Source organism: Protopterus annectens, chromosome 4.part1, assembly GCF_019279795.1.
Source record: "Protopterus annectens isolate FY-2018-M chromosome 4.part1, PAN1.0, whole genome shotgun sequence".
NCBI lineage: Eukaryota > Metazoa > Chordata > Ceratodontiformes > Protopteridae > Protopterus > Protopterus annectens.
The window spans coordinates 1,016,616,943-1,016,644,262 of NC_056734.1; the positions used below are offsets into that span (position 1 = coordinate 1,016,616,943).

The 27,320-nt window shown below is 38.3% G+C and overlaps 1 protein-coding gene across 2 annotated transcripts in view; it reads right to left on the reverse strand.

Annotated features, from left to right (window-relative positions):
• The window catches only part of KNG1 (kininogen 1), a 563,217-nt gene that overhangs the window by 46,681 nt on the left and 489,216 nt on the right, over positions 1 to 27,320 (reverse strand). Inside the window, exon 7 of one of the 2 annotated variants that reach the window (XM_044070730.1) lies at positions 3,324 to 5,672. The exons of the other annotated variant lie outside the window; for it this stretch is intronic. Coding sequence (XP_043926665.1) covers positions 4,962 to 5,672 — 711 coding nt within the window. The 3' untranslated portion in view covers positions 3,324 to 4,961. Of the gene's footprint in view, positions 1 to 3,323; positions 5,673 to 27,320 lie in introns of those variants that run through there. 2 annotated transcript variants of the gene reach the window in all.

Genomic DNA, 27,320 nt, shown 5'->3' on the forward strand with positions numbered 1-27,320 from the left:
TAGGCCTCTGTCTAGTCATGGGCACTAATTTGCAACCTGCAGGATTGCTTTGGCATCTGTCCAGCCATTTTCTAAACCAACTTTTTTCCATTTCAGGGCTGTAGGCACAGGACCATATTCCAACAAACAGCAGGTACAAGACAAAATACAGTTTTAAAATTTACTGCACCCCATGCTGAGTTACACATGCACAACTACAGACAAGTAAGCATCACTGGTTAACACTTCAGCTTGCCTTCTGAGTATGCAAAGAGGTTGGGGATCACAGGAAAAACCTACTTGAACGTTGGGAGACATGCACATTTTACACAGGAGATCCTCAACCAAAAACAAACTGGAAATCATGCAAATGCTGTGAAGTAGCAATTCTAACTGCCATACCAAAAAAAAAAACAAAAGAAAATATATCTTGAAGGCTGCACTGAACAAGTGAAAGGGGTCTGTGGACCTGGCCATGTGTTTCTAAATATTCTGACATAGATTTTTAGAACTTTTATCAAACCATTTTAATTCGGTGAAGTTCTGTACAAATATTGACTAAGGAAAGAAATTCAGTCATATTTGCTTCCAAAGAAGAGTTACACAGTTCCCAAGGCTTAATATTCAAAGATGACAATGTTTCCCAATAAAATGCGAAGACAAATGCTTATGAGCATGCATAAGTCATTTTTGGAAATCCTGCCTGCCTTCCTATCTTCCCAAAAAATGATAGTCACTGGCACCCTTCTCTTGTTGGATTGGGATGAAAGTGATAGAACTAATGGCCACAATCATATATTTAAAGCTGCTGCTGCCATACATAAACACTCCTGCTAAGCCACAGCAGGAGCTATTTCATTGTGATTAAACAGAGGAAGTTGTGCCACCCTTTATCAACAGAGATCCTCTGTACCCATCTGCCAGATACTTCTTCCATAGAGCCTCCATCTCTGGAACAAACTCTTAGTAAATGTAACACAAATCACATCCCTCGCCAGGAGTTTTTAATTTATTCTGGCCCCAAAGTACAACATATATATTTCTCTGATTGCATTATAGACTTACACCAGGAACTAAATTTAGCAACACAAATTTTTTATGGTGCACACATGCTGTTCACATTATTTTAGGGACATGGTACAACATGCTTTCTAACATTCTGTTGAAAGAGGTACATGTTTTAAAGTTATTTTTCCTAATTTATATTAAACTGTTATACAAGACAATAACAGTAGACCATCATTTGATGTTAAGACATGTTTATGGACAGACTACCACCAAGGAAAACTACTTATTTTTGTTACAAATTCACTGGATTGTTTTAAGCATATTAAAGGTCGATTTGGATAAACATCTTTGCTGCCTGGAACCTTTGTGTTGGTTTATGGGCAGAGTTTGTTTTGTTCATTTGGATACACATTCTCACATTTGTTCACTTGTTTATGTATTTACTACACTATACCTTTAATGAGGCCTGTATATAAGGAAGTGAGGTATGCAGCCCTTTTAGATTCTGATGAAGTTCCTGTTAGGAACAAAAGTGCTAAATCCCAAAAATCCTGAATAAAACATCTGTCTTTCACAGCCTGTTTTTTTTTTTTTTTATATACACTTGGTGGATTTATCTGCTGTCATTTTCATCTCCCTCAGAGGTGGATTTATCTGTTGTCATTTTTGTCTCCCTCAGAGGTTGATGGTGTTTTGTATTTGGCTGAATGAAATAAGCATTGCAATGAGTGGAAGGCAAGGAATGAATGCCACTTACACAAGCAGATGCTGTAGATGGAATGGTATGGAAGTTACATACAGAGGTGGGAATCATAGCTGAGGGACACTTGTACAAAGAGTAGACAAGCAGTGCTTTGGAGGGATGGGACAACAAGTTGCTAGAATAATGAGTTATGCATTAGTAGACATACATAATTTTCTGAAGGATAGTGAAGTCTAAAACTGACTGCACTTCTTAATGATTTGCCAGAAAATCACATTTTATGAGGGACAGAAAAAAATATGGAGCAAAAGCCAAAGAGGCATTCTGCATAATCAGGGACAGCTAAAAGGTGTTCCTGATGTCTCCTACCTTAATCCACCTCACTGTCATTCTACAAGAAGGATGTTGAGTACAGTACACTATTCAGTCCATCTGTGACAAAGACCAGTACCCCTCATTTCTGGCAAAATATATCTCATAACAACATAGCCTATATGTGACACATACACAACATCAATTTAATTTCTAAAAAAAAAATCTGAATAAATATCAAGCTATTTAGATATCCTTGAGCATTACATGTTTCCAATAATGGACTCTTTGCTTCTTAGCTTCCTCTTGACAGGTATACTGGTCAAGTACACAACTAGACTCACATGAAGACACAACTTGTCAAACACATATTTTATTAAGTATGCTGTGTCTCCAATTCTTGCTGAAGGGCAGCAACATCATTTTGTTAGCATCACTTGCACTTTTAAGATGCACAACATCCATTTGCACCTCCTGGAATGTGAGATTAAAGATGTTAAAGATACTGGTTTTAACTCCATGTGTCTATCCACATTCACCATACCAGAAATGTCATGAGACAAAATTATTCCATTCCTTCTGCTAGTGTAATATACCAAGTGTAGCACAAATGGTTTGAGCACTGGCTTAAAGATTAACTGTTGCAAAAAAAAAAAAAAAAAGAAAAACGAGTCTGATGCAAAACGGAATGTCTCAGTAATGGTTACTGTATTGAAAATTGTGCCAAGTTTGCAGAGGTATTAGCTGACACAGCCGAGTGTGTGTGCATCCCTGAGTACAGCCATATGTTATGCAACACTGTTTTTGTCTTATGACCAGGTTATGTGTATGAATAGTACTTTAGGCCAGTTCACTTACTAAGATATCAAAAGAAAAAAAGTAAATGAAACAGTGTTGACCACTGACAGGAGCACTAACAGAAAAGGCCATAATGAACCGATTCATCATTTACTAACATCCTATAGGTAAATGAAAACTAAATAAGAAAGATATTCATACATGTGCTTCTATTTTAAAAATGCTAGTAGATCTTCACTGCACCATACCATAGTAATGGTATTACCTCTGTGTTTTGTGGGAGGTCTCGTTTTACTATTACCGTCTGATAACACTACCCAGAATTCTTTTATCATCGTTATTAGTCATGAGAAATCTGACCACCTCTGTTTACGAGTGTAAATTTTGTTGCTAAGATATCCAAATGGTATGAAATAGTTTTAAGCACTGTTCCCAAGAAAAGAACTACAAACTTTTTTACACATTTTACACATTTCAGACAGGATACTGGTGCCACAGTAAATATTAAAATCCATTTCACAAATTGATTTGAAATCAACTTTATTTTTATAACCAGAGATATATGATGTGGTTAAATCATTTCTGAGCATTTTAGTCTAAATACTTTAAAAGGGTTTTCTTTAACATTTCATTATATATGCTTCTAAACAAATACGAGAGCCTTCATTTGAAGGCTAGGCCACACCCACATCTTCAGTCTATGTGGTTTTACATGTGAGGGAATTTGTAAGCTTAGTGCTGTATTAGGAAGGTATAAATTATAGGTGTGTGGAAAAGTATGTAGTTTGTGCTACATTTAGTTGATTATTCACTTACTTCATATTCTGTTGATATATAAATAAACATCTGCAGGTTTATGGAATGTTGAGGTTGATAATGCTTTGTTAAGGGATTTTTTAATGGTTGCTATTGTACAATCAACAAGTCCTATGTGGATGGGGTATGAGAGTGGACTCCCCTATGTAAATATGTTATTGTTAGCTTTTGTTTGTTGGAGTGCTTATGGGAGATTTCACCCATTTTGTTTATACTGGTCATTTTGTAGCTTGGTGTTTTTGGCTGGAATTTAGTTTAATTTTTCTTATCTCAAATATATAGTTTTGTGCTTGATGTGTGATATGACACACATGCATTAGAGTGGAAGATATCTATTCTGTAGTTGATCATTTGTGGTTGACTATGAGGTTCAACTATTGTGCTAAATGACATTTCATTATATATTATATTTATGCAAACACATATAACTTTGAAATAAAAAAGTGAACAAAGCAGTAAAAAAGACCTGAACAGACTAAGAAAAGGAACACAACTTAAACTGGAATGGATTGTTTCCTTATTACTAAATAAGTGAGTGTTTTCACCCTAAAAAGGGCGTCACCAGACACAAAGTTTTATCTTGTGTCTATGTGTGGTCTGTATATTAGAGGACAAAGATGCATAAAACATGGAAGACGTGAGTGCAGAGACAAACTGCTGTAGAAGTAATAATCTACAGCCTGTACCTGTTTGAGGAAAGAAGAATTGTCCACTGATAATTACAAAAAACGAATACTGTTTCACCTGTTTAAGGTGAATCAAATTTTGGTTCACCTCATTGACTGAGGTGTGGGTTTCACCAAAGACGTTTTCCTGGTAGACTTAGCTTTGGAAAATACTTTTTTTTTTTTTTTTTTTTTATTCCTAATCAACAAGGAAACCCAGTGCTGTTTCCTCAGGATAATATTAATCTTTAAACATTCATTATCTGTTACCATTTTATTCTGTTCAATGGCATGCGGAGGCCAGAGGTTATCCCATGAACCATATAAGGCAAAAAAAAAAAAAAACAGTTTATCACAAGATGTAGGCGCACAAGCAACTTGTACAAAGCATATTTTTTTAAACTATTTTTACTACTGTATCATTGCAACTTCTTTTAAATCAAATCAAAAATGCAGGCAAGTGTGTATGGTTTGATGTGCCTTTGGTAAATTACATATTGTAGCTTGATGTGTCTGTTAAACACCATATTATATTATATATGTCTTGAATGTGGGCTGATTCATTATAATCTTGTTTTATGTTTTTGGGTTCATTTTTATTTAGTTTATTTATCTGAATGTATAGTTTTATTTCATTCTTATGGCTCCCAATCTGATGGATTGGTTTCACCTGGAAAATGTTATGGCATAGGTATCCATGGGTTTCCAGGACAATTCTGAGAGGATGACTCTTCTGGAATATCTGGCAAATGCTCATCAGGAAATGGTAAAACAGCATCAAAAAGATCAAATGCTAGATCTGGAAGGGTTGGAGTATCTGGTGTTTGTTCTTTGTGTGGCAAATGCTCTTCAGGGAAAGGCGAAAGAGCATCAGCAAGATCGAATGATAGATCTGGGAGGGATGGAGTGCTTATGCTATTAGATGGTTGTTCCTTTGCAGGCTGTTGACAGTCTGCTACTGTCTGGTGAGGAGATTGTGGAAGACCTTCATGATTAGAAGATTGTGTTTCCTCTGGAAGGTCAAAAGTGAGTGGTGGTTCTGGTGTTCCTAACACTAATTTTGATTTGAGCTGAACATGATGGAGGTTAGGTTTAAGAGTTGGAGGATGTGGTAGGTGTTGTCCATGCACTGATGTATGTTTCTCTTCTGCTGATTCTTGGTTGTGGTGATTATACCTAGGGGGCTTCTGTTCAGGTCTGTCCTTTGGCTTGTGCTTGCTCTGGTCACTGCTATGTCTGCTGTCACGTGGTAACACACTATGACCATAACTATGATGATTACTATGTTTTCCTGATGCAGTCAGCAGATGTTCAGCCTGTCTCTCCATTAGTGGATCATGTAATGGTGAGCTTCGGAAAGGCGTTAAACCTGAGATAAAAGTCACAAGAGTCTGAAATGTAAAGATATGAAAATAATTTTAAGAATTTGATTTTCATCTTTATTACCAGTCCACTCATGCATATCACTGGAATGTAGAGAATATATGTATAGATATATGTGTATATACTTTTTTCAGACACTGGGCTGAAGAAATTGATATGCTTTCAGTTAGTTAGTTAGTTACTGTGTTAATTGAGAAGAGTCTGTCTGCTATTACATAATGCAAGAGTAGATTCTTAAAATGTAATTAACTAATGCCATTTTTGTAAACAAAAATATTGTACTGTATTATGTACTTAGAAATAGTAATTCCCTAGCCCAAAAACAATAAAACACCATTTGTGCTTTGCAGAATAACCTCAACAGAAGCTGTTAGAAACAAAACATTAAAACATCTGGACCAGAGACTGTGCTATGAAATTAGTTGCTTCATAAAAATGTATGTATTTCTGAGTCTGTTGTGCCTTTACTGTTAATATTATTGTCTAAAAATAATTTATAACAAATTTAATCAGAAATCAAAACACTTCCTGATCTTTAGAGTCTGAGAAATAAATGATTGTTTGAGAAATATATTAAATGACTCAAAAAAGCAAGTTCCCATATTTGGAATTCTAAGAAAGACCAAGGTTTATGAAATTGCAGTATTGTCATGAAAGAGTTGTAGTCACTCAGCAAGTGCAAACAAAACTAAGGGAGTTATTCTAGACCTAATTGCAAAAATATGTTAATAGGAAGCCCCTAGAATGAATAGGTGGCAAATGTAAACTATAAATTTGGAGGATGCTAAAACTTCCTTTTTTGTATATATTTTTCTGACCTCCATAACATAAACCCTAGTCTATGGCTAACCAGATTTAGTGATGGCTGCAAGTTGGATATTATCAATTACTCCCCTCCTGATGTAAAGTTACCACAGCAAGAACTAATCCTTATAATAAGCATACGTGACCACATACAGACATATGCCATTAAATATAATTAAGTATGAAATACAGTCAATTTCAACAAATATATTTTTAATGAAACTCTAAACCAATATAACAGGGATGTATTTAGAATAATGCTACTAGATAATGCTGTAGAATCCTTGAATAACGTATTCTTACAGACCTTAAATAATCTAGCACCAGTATGTAGTAAAAGAGTAAAGTCCAACCCTATACCATGGCTAACAAAAGAAATAAAAAAAAAACTCAAGATAAAAAGGGATAAAGCCTGGAAATTCTGGTATAAAAATAGAACTCAAAATGCCTTCCAGCAATTTAGACAACTTAGAAACCTTGCAAAACTTCATATCAAACAGGACAAACAAACATAATATACCAACTTACAAGACAAATATCAAAACAACCCAAAACTAAATAAACTGCTCCAACCTGGCAAGATTACCTTTCCACAAACAGACAATATGACAGACTCTATCTCTACACAGTTTAATTCCTACTTTATGCAATCAATATTATCTCTCTTAGACATTAATACATCTGTCCCCTCTCTCTCTACCCTGTCCAACTAAAACCACCCATAGCTCTTCAGTTTTAGTCCAGTACCCACCTCACTTATAATGCAGTTGCTTATTTAACTGAAAACTACCTCTGTAGACAACTACCATCAGACTACCTAAAAATGGCTGGAGAAGTCATAGCCTTCCTTGTGTCCATATTAATTAATAGGTCCATATCAGAAAGATACGTCCCATCAATGTAGAAAAAATCCTGCATCATACCACTGCCCAAAGGTGACACATCTGCAGAGTTTAATAACTACAGACCAATAGAAATTCTCTCCCCCCTCTCTAAAATGTAAGAGAAATGCATCCATATATAGCTGATGCAATACCTAACCTCAAATAACCTGCTCTCAGAAGCACAACATGGCTTTAGGCCCCAGCACAGCACCACTACTGCTCTAATACATTTTATCAGTATAATAAACCAACATAGAAACAATGGTCTGTGTCCACCATGTTCTTGGACTTGTCAGAGGCATTTGATACAGTCTCACACCAGCAACTGCTCGTTTGGCTCTCCTCAATAGAGCTTTCACAATCCTCCTTGTTGTGGTTTCTTAGTTACCTATCTGAAAGCCAACAAGCTGTTAAATGGCAGCAAATCTACTCATCCTTTCAACCAGTTACTATAGGTGTCCCTCTGAGCTCTATCCTGGGTCCTCTCCTATTTAATATATTTATTAATAACCTCCACTCACCATGCTAGTTTAATTCCACATGCAGACAACTCAACAGTAATTTGTGCGGCCTCAACAATAAATAAGCTCCTAGACATTACCTAAAAATCTTTCTCCTCTGTAGAAACCTGCCTCAAAGAATCAAAATTCTTACTCAACCCCTAGAAAAACTTAAACTTAATGCTTTTTACCTCAAAAATGCCAAAATCAAAAGCAACCTTTCACCTTAAAGCCAGGAAATAATGTTATTGAAACTGTAACTCACAGTGAACTAATAATAATAGATGACAATACTAGCATATACTGCACACCATTAAATCTACACACCAGAAACTAGGCTCCCTTTATAGGATCAATGGATTCCTTACAGATATTGTAAGAAAACATACCTCTCAACTGTACAGATTTTCGCAGAATGTCCAGACTTTTGACTTATATTTTTGGTATGTTCCTCATAAAAAAAAAAAAATTGACAAATCACTGGGATGATCCAAGAATTAAGTTACTAAATAATGACATGCATTTGAGTTTCAGACTTCATATTGTCCAGAAAATGATTTCTAACACAAATCCTGTTATTCTAGCAGCTTTCTAAGTTTATAAGAGCAATATTTATAATGGGTCTGTAGTTTTGGGCATTTGTCCCCCCATTATGACAGGCTTTGTCCAGATTTCTTGTGCTAAGATGTTGAGAGGTATGACAATAGCTACCACCTTTTTTGCCAACTCTCTTATATGCTGCTACTATCCTAACAAACTTAAACAATAATCAAAGAAAGAAACTTTCCTCCTGTTACTTTTAACTAAATTTACCACCAATTTCCCTCATAAGACCCATCATTGACATAGCTTAAAGCAATTAATCAGGCTTGAACTACACAATACCTAACATATTCGCAACTAACTACAGCACACAAACTCATTTATCATCCAGAAAAATGCCCTGCACTAAAAAACGTATTACTCCTCTACTATCCAGCAAGTGACCTCTGTTCTAGTAACAAATTCTTAATACTCACAGATAAGTCAAATAATGTTGCAGGAAACTCGCTGTGCTCCCAATATGTTACTAAACTCTAGAATAGTATCCCCACACAAATAAAACTCTCCAACAAGCATAATAGTTTTAAATCACTGCTTAAACAACATCTTAACCAATCCTGGTCCTGCACATGCTCATCACCAGGATAAGACCTTGTGTTCACCTTATGATACTCTCCAAATACTCTCCTTAAACAGAATACTTTCAACTTCTCATTGAAATGACAAAACAATTTTTATACAAAACTGCTGCCTGTACAATCCACTAAGTTGCACATGGGCTTTCTCTTTAACGTCTACCTCTGTAAAATCTTAGACTGTATAAATGTAGCTACTGTATGTGTATAAATGTAAATATATATATATATATATATATATATATATATATATATACATATATATATATATATATATATATATATATATATATATATATATGGATCTACCTGACAACATCGACACGTCATAACACTGACAACAACTTCACCGGCGCCAGAAGATCGACAAGTCAGAAGACCGACGGAGGAAAACACTGACGCTGAGAACACTGAGATGGGGAAAGGATGTGTAAGTATGCGGTAGTGACAGCCGTTAGGGTGCGAGTAAGGTAAGTGTGCGATGTTGATGGTCTGTAGGGATAGGGGTGGGATAAGTGAGTTAGGGCTAGGGCGCGGGTTAGGTAAGGGTGCGAGTAAGGTAAGTGTGCGATGTTGACGGTCTGTAGGGATAGGGGTGGGATAAGTGAGTTAGGGTTAGGGCGTGGGTTAGGTAAGGGTGCAGTAGTGATATTTTTTGGGTTAGGGGCGGGTTAAGTGAGTTAGGGTTAGGGCGCGGGTTAGGTGAGTGTGCGATAGTGACGGACCTTAGGGTTAGGGTTTCGGTTAGGGTTGTAGATAGTTGTGTATGTAAGGGTTAGTGTTGGTTTGTAAGGATTTTGGTGTGCTTGTGTTGTGTGTGTGGGTTTTGGACAGGGGATTTGTTTTGTTTGTTGTTATGATGTGTCGAGTGTATGAGGTGTCGTGTTTGTGAACTGTCGATTATGTGGTGTCGGTGAAGTCGTCAGTGTTATGAAGTGTCGATGTTGTCAGGTAGATCCATATATATATATATATATATATATATATATATATATATATATATATATATATATATATATATATTTACTGGAGCACTACAGAATCCTGAAAGACCAAAATCCTGAAAGTTCAAAATACTGAAAACCCCAAATCCTGAAAACACACAGGATACCAACACTTACTATATTCCAGCACAAGTACATACAGAAACAAATAAAACATAAATCATATTACTCTTCTCGAAGTATAAGCAGGGGGGCAAGCCCCCCTGCACTCCCCATGTGGGGAGCTGCACCCCCCACACCCCCTGCTACTTAAATATATCAACTCCAAGATTGCACTTAGTGTAGTGAAGTGCAGTCTTGGAGTTGATATATTTAAGTGGCAGGGGGTATGGGGGGTGCAGCCCCCTGACATGGGGGGTTCAGGGGGGCTTGCCACCTGCATATAGTTGAAGGGTAATATGTTTCTGTATGTAATTGTGCTGGAATATAGTAAGTGTTGGTATCCTGTGGGTTTTCAGGGTTTTGAGTTTTCAGTATTTTGAGTTTGCAGTATTTTGAACTTTCAGGATTTTGGTCTCAGGATTTTGGGCTTTCGGGATTCTGTAGCGCATATATATATATACACACACACACACACACACACACACACACACACACACACACACACACACACACACACACACACACACACACACACACACACAAGCACATACATACCGTATTGCCACAACTGGTAAACATCACTCATTTTCATCTTACATTGCATTCAGTACCCCATTTTAAATGGGCACAGTAGTCAGGGACCTTGTCACCTGGGTCAACAACTCTCTGTTCTTCAAACACCATGTAATAACAGTAGTCAGGAAATCCTTTTACATAGCCCAACTAATTTCTATAGGCCTCTCATTCAGGTCAAATTAAGTTATCACCCCTCTGTATTTGGTCCTAATTAGACCAAGTATAGAGTACAAATGCCTCTTTTGGCATGTACCTAACCAGATATATTGTGCAGCTAGAGAGGTCCTAAAGGTTTCCAAATTAAATGGTTAGTGGTTTAAAAAACATTAGCTATCAAAACAAACTTGAAGCCCTATCTCTCTATGTTGCCTCTTATAGATTTGCACAAGGAGATCTATGTCTTACATTCTGTGCTATCAAAAACCCTACCATACTGAATTTAGTCTTTCATAAGAAAAAACAGCTCCAGAAACACTCAAACTATGGATCTAAACCTTCACAAACACATAAATAAAACATGTTGGAGGGACAAATTTATTGGCCAACTGTTGCTTCATCTCTGGAACAAATTGCCTTTACAAGTTAAATAAAATTATACGCTCTCATCTTTCATGAAGACCCTGGACGATTGGATGGGTGCCTGTATTTATCCATGCCCTAATGTATTGTGCCCCTCCTGGAAGTGGGAGGTACACCTAGAGGTAAATATTAGCAAGGCACAAATGGTTTCTTGACTTTTTTCCTTGTTACTTCTATGATTCTATGAACACTCAAGATTTTTAAAGAAAAAAAACTTGTGTGCATTATGGTGTTAATTGCGGTGTTGTATGTTATATAAGGTACATAGATGACCTGCTGTCTACTTGCTCTTTATACATATTCTAATAATATTTTCAAGAATAGCCTGAAAATGATTAAACTTAGACTTGAAAAACTGCAGTAGTTTGCTTTGTATGACTCATACTTAAATCTATATAGCATACTAATTGTTGATATTGTAAATATGTACATATATTTTTTTAAGTATCGTTTTAGGAAGTTCTTGAATAGTTGACCTTAGAAGAACTTTCTGTTTTCATAATGCTATATACTATATGCTTTATGCTTGCATGTTTGTTAGATTTTCCTGTTTTCAGTGTAATATACTGTTGCTTAGAAATAACATGTATAATACTTTATTGTTAAACTATTGGAGCTTTCCTCCCCTGGTCTCTATTGAAAAAGAGCACTGTACCCAATTAGACTGTCATGGTCAACACATGCAGAAGAAGAAGAAGCTTCCCTGAGCTGTCACGTTAAAAAAATGAACCCACTTCTAGGATGGGAATTTGTTTCCATACCATCTAATTCTAGAGATAAAAGGACAGGCACAACACGTTTCAGTGGTGCATCTCCATAGGTGGTACACAGTAATGTCTGAATACCAACATCTGGGGTTAAGCTGCAATACACTAAATTAATAAAATGCATTAATCTGAAACAACCTCATGGCATTAAAAGTGTCAAAATGGCATGCAAAGTCCTGAAATTAACTGAGGTCTCTTTTTCTCACTAAGATGCATCCCTTATTCAGTCTGGTTTTTACTATTGTCTGAAAGTGCTTTTCTGTGCTGCAAGTTTATACTAAACTACAGCACCTTACATAAGGTGGTCACTGTGTTTGTAATATAACATATTCTATTATGCCTAAAACATATGCATCATTAATTATTTTAAATTCAAAACCAAAACTTTTCAAAACTGTAATTTAAATGGAATGTTTGGCATGTCATTTCTTTCTTAAACCAGATTCTGGAAGACAAACAGGAAGGGGCCTAGCTACAACATTTAGCTCTGCTCAACTTCTAGTTATTTTTTTTTTATTTCTTCCAGAAAACAGTGTCAAGCAATGTTAAAAATATTTAAATGTCTGGGTCAAGGCCAGATTCTTTGGGCTGTCATGAAGAATGATAATTTAAGGACTCCTGCTTTACTTATGAACCCTCTTGGAAGCTGTGCAAGTGAAAGGTCCTGATGCAGTATTGTACACATATACACACACACCCGCTACCCCCCCTAACTCTATGACCCTTTGCTAATAAACAGACAGCTACCTAATAAACATCATACAAGTGTTGTGTTAGTTTCTTTAACTATAATGCCATAACTTCAATTTCAACTTGAATGAAAAATGAACGGTACTGCTGTACACATTAGTCTTTCAATGCTACCATTTTATCCTGGTATCATGATATTTATATGTATGTTACTAAAAATATTGTACCATCTAAAGGCATGATTGTCTCTGATGTGTCACCCATAGATCTATCAGTGTGGTTCATTTTCCTTCAAATGTCAGGTTTACATATGAATCTGTTTTATTGGTGCACTTTCCAGTACAGTTGTTTAGAGGCATTATGGTATAAAAATAGCAGATATTAGAAATCATACTAATTGTCCTCTGTGTTCTACCCCATTGGGGTAGAATTGTTGACCCATGTATGAGCATTTTATGCTACTCCACAGGGGTGATGTTACTGAAACATTTCTGAAATTGGGGGTCTCAGATAATTATTAAATGCAAAACTCACTAATAAAAGGTTAGCTGTTGATTTACATTGGCTGGTTTTAATTAAGTATTTTTCAATAAAATATGTTTTATATAATTTAGGACATTCATTGTATTAGCTAACGCTTGGATATTACTTTAATTATTAATTATTTATTTGACATTTGTTGACCGGGAAAGTCTGACTGGGCTAGTGCCCTTTTTCAGCAGAGGCCCAGGAGAAAAACTTCACAAAAGAAACAATTGCATAGTAGTACTTCATAAGCTCACAAAGAAACAAAAAAATGTATAATTACAATTTATATAGTTTACAGAAAGAAAATTATATATAAAATGTCAGAGTAAGTAATCACGCAATTGAACTATACAGAGAGGGATAGTACTCACAGGCATAATGAAAATATACAATGAGATTAAATTCACAAAAGCACGCAAGCAGATGGAATAAGAGTACAGAAAAGGTTTAATAGCCCACAGTCAAGTAAGTAATTATGCATAAAAATTAAGAAAAAAGTTGGAAGTAGTTATGTTTTGACAAGGCTGGTAGGATGAGAGATAGCATAGTGATGTGTCCAGGGTTAGAGTTTAAAGAAATGTAGTTAGAGTTTGTAGCTATGTGAATAATGAGAGTATTATTCAGAGTAGTAAGGAGGGTGTGGTGGATACTAGTGAAGTGATAGCGGAGCAGACAGATTGGGAGAGAGAAATGGAGTTACAGAGGGTAGTTTGTGTTAGGCTGACAACAGTGACAGGTCCAGGTCTGAAGCAATTTTTTTTTTATGTTTTTTTTTAATTCTTGTGCATGGGCTCTTTTTCTGATGTGCAAGGGTAGTTTGTTCCAGGTTAGGGCAGGTGTGTAGCTATAGAGATTTTGGCCTATGAAATTTTTTGGGTTTGTAAATTTTCGGCAGTTGTTGGTTGGAACTTCTGAGAGTTCTGGAAGGGGTATAGCGTGAGATAAGTGGGGAGATAGATAGGCAGAGCATTTTTTTAAGAAAGAATGAATTATAGGGAGTTGGGAGTAGAGAAGTTGGTGGTGGAACTCTAGCCAGTGTAATAGACTGAGGGATTGGTAGTGGTGTGTTTTTGAGAAGGGTTAGCAGCAAATCCACAACTTTGTTATCGGTGGATTCCAGTTTGGAAAGGAGAGAGGCTTGTAGGTTAGTTAGTATTTGTGAATTGTAGAGAAGACTAGGAAGAAGGAAGGCTTGGGCAAGAGTAAGTCTGGAGCCTTTTGTGAGAAATTTGCTGTTTCTATATAGAAGCTCCAATTTTTGATGTGTTTTTTGATGCAGTGGTAGACATGGAGGTTGAATTTGAGTTGGTCATCTATGATGACCCCAAGCAGTTTGGTGTGAGTTTCAGCATAAATGACAGTGTTGTTAAGGGATGTAATTGAAAATATAGGTCTGAGATGTGAGAGAGATTTAGGTAAGAAAAGAAGACGCTTAGTCTTTGTAGGTCTCTTTAGGATTTAGGATGAGTTGGTTATTGGGAGAGCCATTGTTCAATAGAGTTAAAGGAGTTTTATGTGGGGAGATAAAGGTCAGAGAGGGAGTCTGAGGTAGAGATGACTGTGGTGTCATCTGCATATTGTATAAGAGAGGAGTCAGGAATAATTGAATTATTCCTTCATCCTTATTATTTAAGCTGATTTTTATTGTTACTCTGAAGGTACCCTTGAAGGTGAAATCTCAGTGTCGAATTATATTTGGGTTGTGCTACCTGTTTTACTTTCCCTTTTATCCCTGTATTATGTGGAACTATCAGCAGCGTTTTGAGGATTTTCTTTTTCAGTGTGTGGGGGTCCCCTTATGCACCTCATGTGGGGTGGAGCTATACCCAGTAAATATATACATCTAACTCTATGATTTTCAAATCTTGGACTAATTGTTAAAGTATACACTACCAGTAATTCAGCACCTGACTAAGCAAATTGACGCTATTAACTGGGCTAAGATTCAAAATTTAGTTAAAATCAAATATCAATTTAAACTTATTGTGTATATTCTTACCTTACTTATGAAATACTACACAATGGACAAAGGGACAAGTTTGAAGAATGTGCCGTTTCAAGAATAGTCGCCCACTGTTTGCACTTCTTAATGGCTACTAAGCTGATTCTATTTCAAAGAAGACCCAGCTGAAGTATGGAAGACATTATATTTGGTATGATTATATAGACTTTATGTTGATAAGTACAGTAAAAGACAGTATAATGTCTGATTTTTAGTACCGATTTATATGTGATGTTTCTAAACACAGAGGACCATTATTATGTTCATACCTGTAATCTGAGTATGACTTACCACGAGGGGATGTAAATGTTTGTCTGTTTTATTGTATTTTATAAGTTCTAAATTCTGTAAAACAAATTAGTTTCTAACATTTCTAGTGTGCCCCTGTTCTCCATCAAACCCCAGTTCCCTGTCTCTTATTGATTATTATTCTGCTTGACCCCCTGGCATCACACAACACTGAGGGAGGGAGGCAAGGAGCAGTATCTGACTGCAGCCATCATCCAGTAAATGTTAAGGGATCTCATACATTCTTCCAACATCCTCACTCCCACTGGCTGGAAAGCATGCTGGAGCCCGTGCATGCAGAGGGCCGGTGTTGGCATTTTGGGGGCCCCCAGCAGATATCAAGCTGGGCCCCCCCCAGGCACTTCCAGTCTACGTATCACCCTGTCACTGCCACCCTTCCTAAGCAACCTTTTAGTTCATGCTGCAAACTTTTAGGAGTAGTATGCACAGACTAACCCTTTGCTACAATATTCTTACATTACAAGACTTGTGTACTACACTGTGTTGGCCCATCTCACAAAGGGGCATTTAGTTGTAGCAATAATATATTGTAGCAACTCTATGTACAGGTCTGGACTCAGGTGAAATGGCACCCTAGGCCTACTGTTTCAGACCCTACCCCCATAAACACAATACCCTCCAGTCTTCCCTTGTCCTCCATCCCCATCTTCGGCTCCCCATACCATGCATGTTACTTTTTTTCTTACTTTTCTCACATTTTGCCTTACTTTTCAGCTTTTTCAAGAAGTTATAACTTCCTATATGCTCTGAAGTGCATTTTAAAGTTATTTTTCTTTCTACACACCTTTTCATCCAATAATGGCTTGAACAAAAATTATGATTAAGTAAAGAAATTGTGTTTCTGTTCAGTTTTCATTGCATCCTTTCAACACACATTTCCTGACAAAGACAGTACAGTAATCAATATTTAGGAAATAAGAAAAGAATTTCAGGTTTATTTTTTTCTTTCAAGGAAGACATAAGTTGTACCCAAGGCTTAATGTTCAGAGATGACAAAACAGTAGCTCACAATAAACTAACAAACCTTTGTTATCTGGATACAAAGGTCCTATCTGGGAAGTGCCTGCCTCCCAATCCCCCAAAAAGACTGCTTTTGTATCCCTCTGGTGTTAGACTGTGATGAAAGTAGATGTTCAAATTACTACAGTCATGTATTTCAAGGGACTGCTGGTATACATATACATAGTATGCCTCCTCACTCCTCAACCCAAACTGTCAAAGACAGCTACCTGTATGTGTGTTCTAAGTGTGATTGTGAGGAAAGTGAAAAAAATAATGATTACAGTAGCAAATTCTACTTTGTTGCGCCTACACAAGTTGTAGTAACCTTCTTTGTACACCTCTGAGGTATGTAAGAAAAATAAAAGAAACAATGACCACACTGTCCTCAGCCCAAATGCATCCATTAATGACCTCATGTGCACACCTCTAAGATTTGACTGTGAGGAATAACACCACATTCCCCCCATATAATCTGCAGCAGCTTTCTGTACACACATCTGAGCGGGACTGGTTTTAGAATGGGTGCAGCTGAGAGCAGAGGCCATTATCAACTTTATCCTAACAGGGTCATATCACAGCCCTGTTCAGGTTAAAGAGAATAATCAGGAAATTAATGCATTTTTTTTCTCCTCGTTTTTCCCAACCAGCAGCAGCTTTTCTGGGGCCCCACACAGTGAAGGATGATTAAGGGGGCCCCCTTTCAGCCACAGGTATTGTAGGTACCTAAAACTGGCTATGTTGTTAGTTTTAGTGTAGAGCATGTCCAGCAGCAGGGTTTAACTAAGCCATGGGCACGATGTTAGTGGTAAAATATTTAATGGAATTGTGAAGGCTCTTGATTGATAAAACACTGTTACTATAGCCAAAGACATTTTTGAATTTTACAGGAGATATAAATAAGCATTATTACCCACCTGGTTTATTAAGTATACAAGACTAATGTGCTAGCTTTTGTTGGTTTGACAGACATGTTATAAAATATCAAGGTAAGAAAACTTGCTGTGGTTGGGGGCCCCCCAGAAACAGGGGGCCCCCAGCAACCACATGTTTCGCTGGTGCCTAAAGCCGGCTATGCATGCATGTTCCTGCTTCCTCACAATCCTGATTTCTAACTAGAGTTGATGTGCACTCCCTCCAAGATGGGCTTATGCTCCCTGAGCCTCATTTTGCAGGTTTTACAGTACTTTCCCTCCCCCAGGTTGAGATGTTTTGGTGGGAGTATACCAACACCTTCCTGGGATGGGTGAGCTTGCATCAGTTATTCACCCTCATCCTTCCCTAGTAACTTTCTGAAGCTCCTGAGCCATTAAGCAAAGCCAAACCATTGTTAGTGTAGCCAAGACTTCATCCATCTATGCCTTGGAGATGTATCAAACAGATAAAAATGTATTATTAAAAAGTACTAACATTAGGCAGTCATGTTCTTCATCTCATTTTTTATGTGGGCTAATATATGCCTGTCATGTAACTGTCAGTGATTGTAATTCCATGCAACACTTTTTAGGGAATTGTCATCATTCTCTGGTCAGCCATGGCAAAGCCCTATCAGTGCAAACAGTGGTTAAGAAATACCGAGAAGAATACATGTCACCTCACAGCAAGTGGTTCTCCAGTTCGATCTTTGGCTGGGGTGTCTTCTGTGCAGAGTCTGCATGTCCTCCCTGTGGTCGTGTGGGTTTCCTCCGAGTGCTCCGGTTTCCTCCCACATCCTCAAAGACATGCTGCAAGTGGATTGGATGCGCTAAAATTGGCCCTAGGCATGAGTGCGTGCGTGTGTGTGCCTTCCGTGGATGGTTGGGCGCTGGGCTGGCAACTTGACACTATAAAACTCCACTGCCAATCATGAGTGGACAAGGTGATCCGCTGTGGCGACCCCTAACCGGGAAAAGCCGAGAGAGAGAGAGAGAGAGAATGTTTTGATTTCTAATATCATGGGGTAGATGGTTCTAGCAGGCTGTTCAGATGTTTGAGAAAGTAAAAGCATTACTGAAAGGTGGTTTGGACAATACTGAGGCATTGCTGTTGTTAGCCAAGGATTCTCATAGTCAGTTTTGTGGCTAGTGAAGTACATTGATGCTGTTTTTTTAATTTGTATAGGAAAATTAATAGTAGTTTAGCCCTTCCTGTTCCTGGGAACCAATGTGCTTTTTGTATGTTCAAGAGACGATGGTTTCTGTAGGGAGCAAGGAAAATAAGCCTCAAATGTAGTCTGAATTAGTTTGCTGTTATATAATTAATTGTAATGTAATATCTAGCAGTGCATACTCCAGATTTGGTAACAAAATCTATTTTTTTTTTTTTTTGGGCATCAGGCCAAATCTTGTAAAATAACTTGTAATATAACTTTAGCTGCTGGAGTGGTTTGTGTGCAATATTTTTATGTATGCATGGTTTGAATGAGTGAGGAATTTAGGAGGAGACCTTGGTATGTGTGTTGGGTTATCTAACAAATCACTTTAATTTTTTGATATATGTATGGGCATGTCGTTTTGTTAGCTTCATTAAGTTATTTTAAGATATCTAATTCCAGCTGGAAGTACTGGGTATGGTAAGTTGACTTTTTTTGCAGTTGTGGCTTTGGCCTTAGCTTATTGCATGTCTAATTTGTTAATCTAGTCACCGATGTTACTGATAATCTTATTTCCGTCTTTCTGTCTTTTACTCTTTGTTTCATAATAATTATGATGTTAAACTCAGATTACGTTTCTCCAACTATTACAGCCACTTTGCTTCCCAGTCTTTTGTATCTTATCATTGCTCATCATACTGCAGTAATTTCCTAAACTCTTATTCTTCCTCCTTCTCTCACACCTCACCAGTAGCAACAATTACCCCTCTGTTCATTTATTCTTCTACTCATTTCCATAATTTCTCCTTTCATATCTTTTATCATTAATTTTAAGCTATGTTACTACTTGTCTGTCTGTAAATTACTACTAACCTCAAAAACACCCCCCCAGTTTGATCTTTCCTTGCAGCCATCATGCTATAAATACATAAACTGTTATTGTATTTTATTTTTCTATTCAATAATTAGCCAGTACATGTTAATTTCCCTCTTTTTGTGTTAAAATGCTATGTTCGTGTACAAAATATTTAAAAATCTTGTGAATAAGCTCATGTATAGATGTTTTACCTTGGAATTATAAATATGAATCGTGTGTAACTTAAATGTGGAGCTTTTCTCCTCAGGCCTTCTCTAAAAATGGGTCTTACCCAGTTGGACAACAAAGACAAACAAACGAATAAATAAATAATAAACTGAGAGCTATTTCTTGTCTTTCTGCATTGCCATTTGTATATTTGGTATGAGAAGGTCCATTCTCAGTAACAGTAAGACCAAGACTAGCAGACAGCATGTAAAAATTTTCCAGGCTATGCTGGTCACTTCTCCCTACCCAACAAATACATGGTTCCTGTGTAGAGCTATCTTGCTACATTCATCATTTGTATGGATAAACAGCTCCAAGCTAATATTTATATGTTTTTGTCAAGAAAACCTATTGACTACTGTGTAAGTATATTTTTTTCAGCTTTTCCTGTCTTCTGTACTGCAAGTGCTAAAACCTAAAAAGATAGAAGAAGGTGTTAAAGTTGTTCATAAGATTGTGCCTGTGTCTGTAATCAAGTTTCATGACCTCACTTTTTTGTCTGACAGTGAGATTTTTCAAATGATGAGCTTTAGACAAGCGTCTAAGATAACCTTTAATTATTATTAATTTGCAGCTGTCCATTTTGAGATCAAAGAAGGGACTATCTGCTGCCCCTCCTCTTCTGGTTCTGTTCAGGAAATAGCCACTTCTGTTAGTTTTTCCCTAAGTAAAGGTATTTTAGGCTGACTTTGTTGGCCTCCATGTCACCAGCACAAGTCTTGTGCCTGTTGGCATCAACCTTTCTATTAGGAAAGAGCAATTATTAACTCTAGAGACTGCAAAACCCTTGCAGGTGTTGTATACCTCACCATTGCCCCCTTCAAAAAATGCAGTTTTATTTTTCACTCTTCTGTGTTTCAGGCATTAGTTTTTGGTGATTTTATTTCCTTGGCATTCTGATATTTGAGGTTCTGTAGTAGAACCTGACTGAAAAGAGTCCTTTTACCAGCCCACTTATCCAGTTAACAAATAAATATCACTTATTTAATGTGAATAAACACATTCACACTTATTTAACGTGACCTTGTATTTTATGCATCAAAATCTAATATTGTTAGTCTAGGAATCTCTAGATACCCTTTTCATTTGTTTTCTGCTTAGAGTTCAAATGTTTCTTGTTTTTATTATATTACTTGTATTTTTCTTGTATATCCCCTCTTTGTGACAAACTTTGTACAAGTTTTGTAAAAATACACAACTTTAATTTTCTGTTGATTATGTTTTTATGCTGGAAAAATTGTAATGATTTAAAATAATAAAGTTTACTCATGTTTTATTTCTTTCTTACGAATAAATAATTTGCCTTATTGCTAATTTCCATACTGTCTTGTCTGGTGACATATAGGTGGCAGAAATCACTTCTTCTGCTTTTCCCGGTTAGGGGTCGCCACAGTGGATCACCTGTCTGCTCATGATTGGCAGTGGAGTTTTATGGTGTCGAGTTGCTAGCCCGGTGCCTAACCTTCCACAGAAGGCACACACATGCACGCACTCACGCCTAGGGCCAATTTAGAGAGTCCAATCCATCTACAGCATGTCTTTGGGATGTGGGAGGAAACCGGAGCACCCGGAGGAAACCCACCGAATTCAGTTTATCAGTAAAGATCCCAGATACAGACAATGGATGTAATGGTAGACTACAGTGTATGCACTGGATAAGTTAGGCTTTTTTGAAACATATTAATTAAAAACTATAGAACAGATTCAACAGCACATTCTACTTTAATGGATGAGCAAATATAGCTATTTCCAAAGCTATCATAAAGGTAATTGCCTAAATGAGCTTTCCACACTCTTTTCCTTTTGAACATAAGTTAGGATTCCCAGTTACAGAGTTGGATAATAGAACAATAGAACCTATGGGCCAAAGAGTAGGGACCACACAATTCAGTTTATGTATGATTCATGAACTTTCACTTCCTGAATTTTGTTTAGACTTGTCTATCAGTGGCCATTTCATGCTGCCACTCTGGAACAATTACACGTTACCACTGTTTTTCTACAGGAAGAATAGACTATGATTTCGGTAATCACAATGGCTGTTTTGTATTGTTTAAAGAAACATCTGTTAAACAAGCAATAATGCCTGACAATGTGTGTGTTAATGTGTAAAGCCTGCCCAGGGGTGTTATGAGGTCCGATGCTGTAGGTGGAGGACCTCTACACCCCTGGAATGGTGTTAATTACACATTAACATACACCTTGTCAGGCATTATTGCATTTAGAGAATGGGCTGTCTGTAAAATTGTTGTATTTTACTTACTTATTTTTTAAGTACTATATAATTTTTTTTATATTTTTGATGTAAAGTAGTTCTTCCACCTAATGTTCTAAACTTGCTTTAGTATATGTTAATGGTGCTGGAGGAAGGGTTTTATATTCAAAATATAACACTTTAAAAATGTCCAGGTCTTTACTTTTTTTTTTTTTTGGTTCCTTTCTCTTAAAATGTTTAGTCTGTTGCCATTGATTAGAGATTGATGCGTCTAAATGATGACATACATTAGAGTTTCAGGCTTTCATTCCATTTAGAAAATTAATTTTAACATAAATCCTGTTATTTAAGCAACTTTTATGAGAACAATAATTAAAATCAATTTTAAAGGTAAAATAAGAAAGGCCTGCTGTAGATGGGAAATTAACATAAACACACTCATATACATACATATACACAAACTTTTTTCTGTATTTTTTTACACTCTCTAAAAAGCAAAAGCTTTGTTTAGTGGGTGTAAAATAATGGCTCGATCAATCTTGCTTTCACTCCCATGCACACACACACACACACACACACACACACACACACACACACACACACACACACACACACACACACACACACCACACTTTTTCTTTTATTTATTTTTTACATTTTACATTCACTAACCAGCAGAAGCTCTGCTTAGTGAGCTTGAAGATGTTCTTCATGTTTCACTGTTGCAGTCAGCAAATTTGGATTATCTGCCTGCAGATAGCCCTCAGTCGGCCTGAATACCTGAGTCTTCGGATTTTGGCGTCAGATGCTGTCACTTCTTCCATGACGTCAGGTCGTCAGGGGTATAAAACATGCAGGCGATGCCATTACATCAGTCTTTCTTGCCGTGCAGTGCCCGAAGCAGAAGCAGTTCGCAAGTGCCGGTCGGCCGATTCCTGAAATTTTCGTTTTCGAGTTTCAGACCTGAAGTCTTCAAAAAGATAAGTACCCCATTGGGGACCCTTTTTTCTTGTTCTAACCGATGTCAGAAAAAATTAACAATTGTCTTGCCTGCGGAAAGCAAATACCTCATAGAGATTTTCATTCTTATTGCATCACCTGTTTAGGCCCAGACCACGACTTCCCTCGCTGTCAGTTTTGTGCCTTGTTCAACACCCGAACTATTCGTCGTTGGGCTATTTTTGTAGCTAAATACTTTTGTTCTCGATCTCTGTACTCTGAAATGGCTTCGTTAAGCCATCCGACTACCGATCTTCCAAAAAAAGCAAGGATAAAGACAGAGACAGACTGCATAGGTCCAAAACTGCTGACGATGCTTCTGTGAAGCTAGTCGCCAGTCCGCCGGTACTCAGTGAGGCGCTTTCGCAGCCCTTGATACCTGCTACTACAGATTCGCAGGCCTCTACTGAGACCCATTCGGAGTCCGGTATGCCGCAAGATGCTTCTTCGACTATGGAACCTGCGGATGTCTCTACTTTGGATGGGTCTGGAGCCACTGTGCAGGCACCGGCTTCTGAGGGTGTATTCAGGCCTACCGATTTTCATATTAAACCGACAACTTCGTTTCAAGCTAGAAATACCGAATTCCTCAGGCCTAAAGCTCGCACTACGCGTAGAAAACTGATGACCAAACTGCATACTCAGGCCCATATGCCTCAAAAACAAATGATTAGAATGGCTGAAGACCTTATTACCTTAATTAGGGGAAGCCAGCCTTCCCCCTCTAAGAGACCTAGAACTGATTTTCTTTCTGATTCTTCTGATCAGGAATCTGATATTTCTGTTCTTTCTGACTACCAGGATTTTACCCTTATCTACTTATGAGAATTCTGATGCAGGGGATTCCATTCCCTCTGCTTCCCCTGCAGAAGATTTTTCTTTTGGTGAAACCTTGCATACCTTTAGGGAGCATTTCCGCTGGGAAAGCCAAGACTATTCTGAGTGCAAAAAGAGACTTAGGGAATTTTTACTGTTGCCTCAACACAGGCCTCTAGCTAACCCTCCTGTAGTGGAAATTGTAGATGTTTTCTTGGACTCCAGCCTTAACCCAGACACCTTGGCTCCAGCTCCCAGGAAACCTGAGAGGTACTACAGAGTACCTGACTCTCACAAATTCCTCTTCAAGACTCCCACTGTGGATCCAGAGACCATTTCCCAAGGACCAAAAGGCATTAAGGCTACTACTGCCAAAAATTCTACACCTTCTGATAGGGACTCTAGAGCTTTAGAGAGATGGGGTAAGAAGGTATACACTTCTGCTACTTTGGCAATTAGGGCTTTAAATTGCCAGTTTCATATGTTAAAGTATCAGCAGCATATTATGGGACTACTAAAACAGAAAATGATGTTGATTCCTGACTGTGCTGAACACAAAGAGTTGCAAGAGTTAATGCATTCTGCTGAACAAGTTGGTAAACATACTTTGCAATGTGGTTTTGATGCTTTGGATGCATCTTGCAGGGTTGCTATCACTGGGTCTGTACTTAGAAGGCATGCTTGGCTTAAGGTTAAAACTTGCCAGATCATGTTAAAGCTAAATTACTGGATGCACTCTTAAACCAAGAACGCCTTTTTGGCAACAAAGCAGAAGAAGTCCTCAAAAGGATAGAGGAAAAAGCTAAATCTATGCAAACTGTTAAAGATTTCTTACAAGTACAGACACTAGATTCAGTAGGCATTGGCCTTCAAAGAACTGGTCTTTTGCAGTCCCTTCCAGGCCTTCTCAGTCCAAACCCAGGGGCTACAGACCACCAAGACTTCAACCTCAGATTAGGCACAGATCTAAGCAGCGGGGGGGGGCTCCCACTTCCAATGCAGGGAGTAGTAAGCCACCCACCTATGAAAAAATAGCACAATGACTTATCCTTAACTCTTCCAAGCCCTGCTCAACTACTTGCTCCCTTAGGAGAAAAGCTCGCCCTGCATGCAAAAAACTGGGAACTCATTACCCAGGACAAATGGGTTTTAAACATAGTTTCTCTAGGACACAGATTCCACTTCCATGCATTACCAACCCCAAGTGGATAACCAGACCTCCCCCCAAATCAGTGGGCGGAGGCCCAAAAACAAGTGCTCTTTCGCCTCAGTATCAGGGCTATTTGACCTGTCCCAGCAGAACAAAGGGGACAAGGTTTTTATTCAAGACTGTTCCTGGTTTCCAGAAAAGAAAACTCCTGGCGTCCTGCCTTGGACCTGTCTATTCTCAACACCTTTCTGGTGGTTCCAAAATTCAAAATGTTAACTCTTCAACAGCTTCTTCCTATACTAGCCAAGGATGCCTGGCTGGCAACCCTAGACATAAAAGAAGCTTACCTGCACATCCCAATAAGGGAATCCTGCAGACAATACCTACATTTCAGGGCAGGCTCCATGCACTATCAGTTCTCTGCACATCCCTTTGGCTTATCTACTGTGCCCAGGGTATTCACAAAGTGCCTAGCTCCAGCCATTGCATTTTGCAGGCAGAGAAAGATTCAGATTTACCCATACTTGGACGATTGCCTGATTCAGGCAGAAAGTCAGGACTTGCTATTACAACACCTGGCATTTGTAAAGAGACTTCTAACCTCACTGGAGTACACCATCATTGAGAAGAAATCACACCTAGTACCCTGCCAACAGATTGTATTCCTGGGAGCAAGTTTGAACACAACTTCCCAGATGGCATTCCTCACTCCGGAGAAACAAGTTTATTTGACAACCTACAAAAACCCAGCTCTCTGTAAGGAAAAGCCTGCAAGCCCTGGGGTTCATGGCCTCTTGCATTCTGTTAATTCCATATGCAAGACTGCATATGAGGAAACTTCAATGGTATCTAAAAAGTCTATGGTGTCAACGTTCTCAGGACCTAGAGACAATGATTCCTATCATTCCTTGTCTAAGGGCAGAGTTCCTTTGGTGGGCAGAGGCCTGCTACCACAGCAAGGGACTCCCTTTCACCCTACCCCCTGCCACCCAAACCCTAACAGACGCATCAGAATCTGCATGGCAGGCTCACATGGCAGGGAAGTGAATTCAGGGCAAATGGAACCCAAAACAGATGCACCTGTGTATCAATCAAAAAGAAATGTTAGCTGTACAGAATGCTCTGACAGCCTTCAAAGACCTTATTCTTACAGGACAACTATTGGTAAAGACAGACAACATCACAGTTATGTGGTACATAAACAAGCAGGGGGGAACCCATTCTTACCCACTCTGCAGACTAGCCATGGCTCTGTGGAACACAGCATTGAACTACCAAGTGAAGCTGCAAGCTCAATTCCTGCCAGGCAAACTAAATTCGCTGGCAGACGACTTAAGCAGAAATCTCATAGACCCACACCAATGGAAACTGGAACCCAAAATATTCAAGCTCTTGAGGAACAAATGGGGGACACCAGAGGTAGACCTGTTTGCCTCCCCTCAGAAGTACCATTTGAACAAATTCTGCACCAGAACTCCCCACAGTCAAGCTTGGAGAGTGGATGCCCTGTCCTTTACCTGGGAAAGCCTTTCAATTTATGCCTTTCCCCCTCTGCCTCTCAAAAGTCCTACTAAAGATCAAACATGACAAGCCAAGAACAATACGGATTGCCCCAGACTGGCCACGGCAGCACTGGTATCCCCTATTGTGCAGTCTGACAGTGCTACAACCGTGGCACCTGCCTCATACCCCCTCCCTGTTGTCCCAATTAGAGGGCCAGATTCTGCACCCTCAGCTTCAAACCCTGAACCTTACAGCCTGGCTAATTCTCTGAGCTCACCCCTAGCAACCCTCAGTAAGCAGGTGCTGGATATCATTCTTGAGGCAAGGAGGCCTACTACTAGAAAATCCTATTCAGAAAAGTGGAAAAGATACTATTCCTGGAGCCAGGCTCAGGGGAGAGGCACAACGGTGCCCAGCTTACCCCATATTCTAGATTATTTAACAGAAATGCTCCACAAGGGCCTATCTTTCTCTTCAATTAAGATTCATGCCTCTGCCATTTCAGCACATTATGATACTGAGCCACCCCTCTTCTCTCATCCCCTGCTAAAACAATTCCTTAGAGGGGCCAAAAATATAAGAACCCCCCAGGAGAGCTCCAACTCCAGCCTGGGACCTTAACTTTTTATTGGAAAAACTCACTCTTCCCCCCTTTGAGCCAGCTGCTACAGCAGAGCTGAAATTCCTTTCCTGCAAAACAGCCTTACTTCTAGCCATCACTTCAGCAAGATGAGTGTCTGAACTGTAGGCCCTCAAATTATCTTCCATGCGGACAGGGTTTCCCTCAGGACAATCCATCCTTTATGCCCAAGGTGGTGTCTAGTGTGGCTCTAAACCAGTCCATTCATTTGCCTACTTTTTTCCCTAATCCCCAAAATAAGGGGGAAAGGATACTG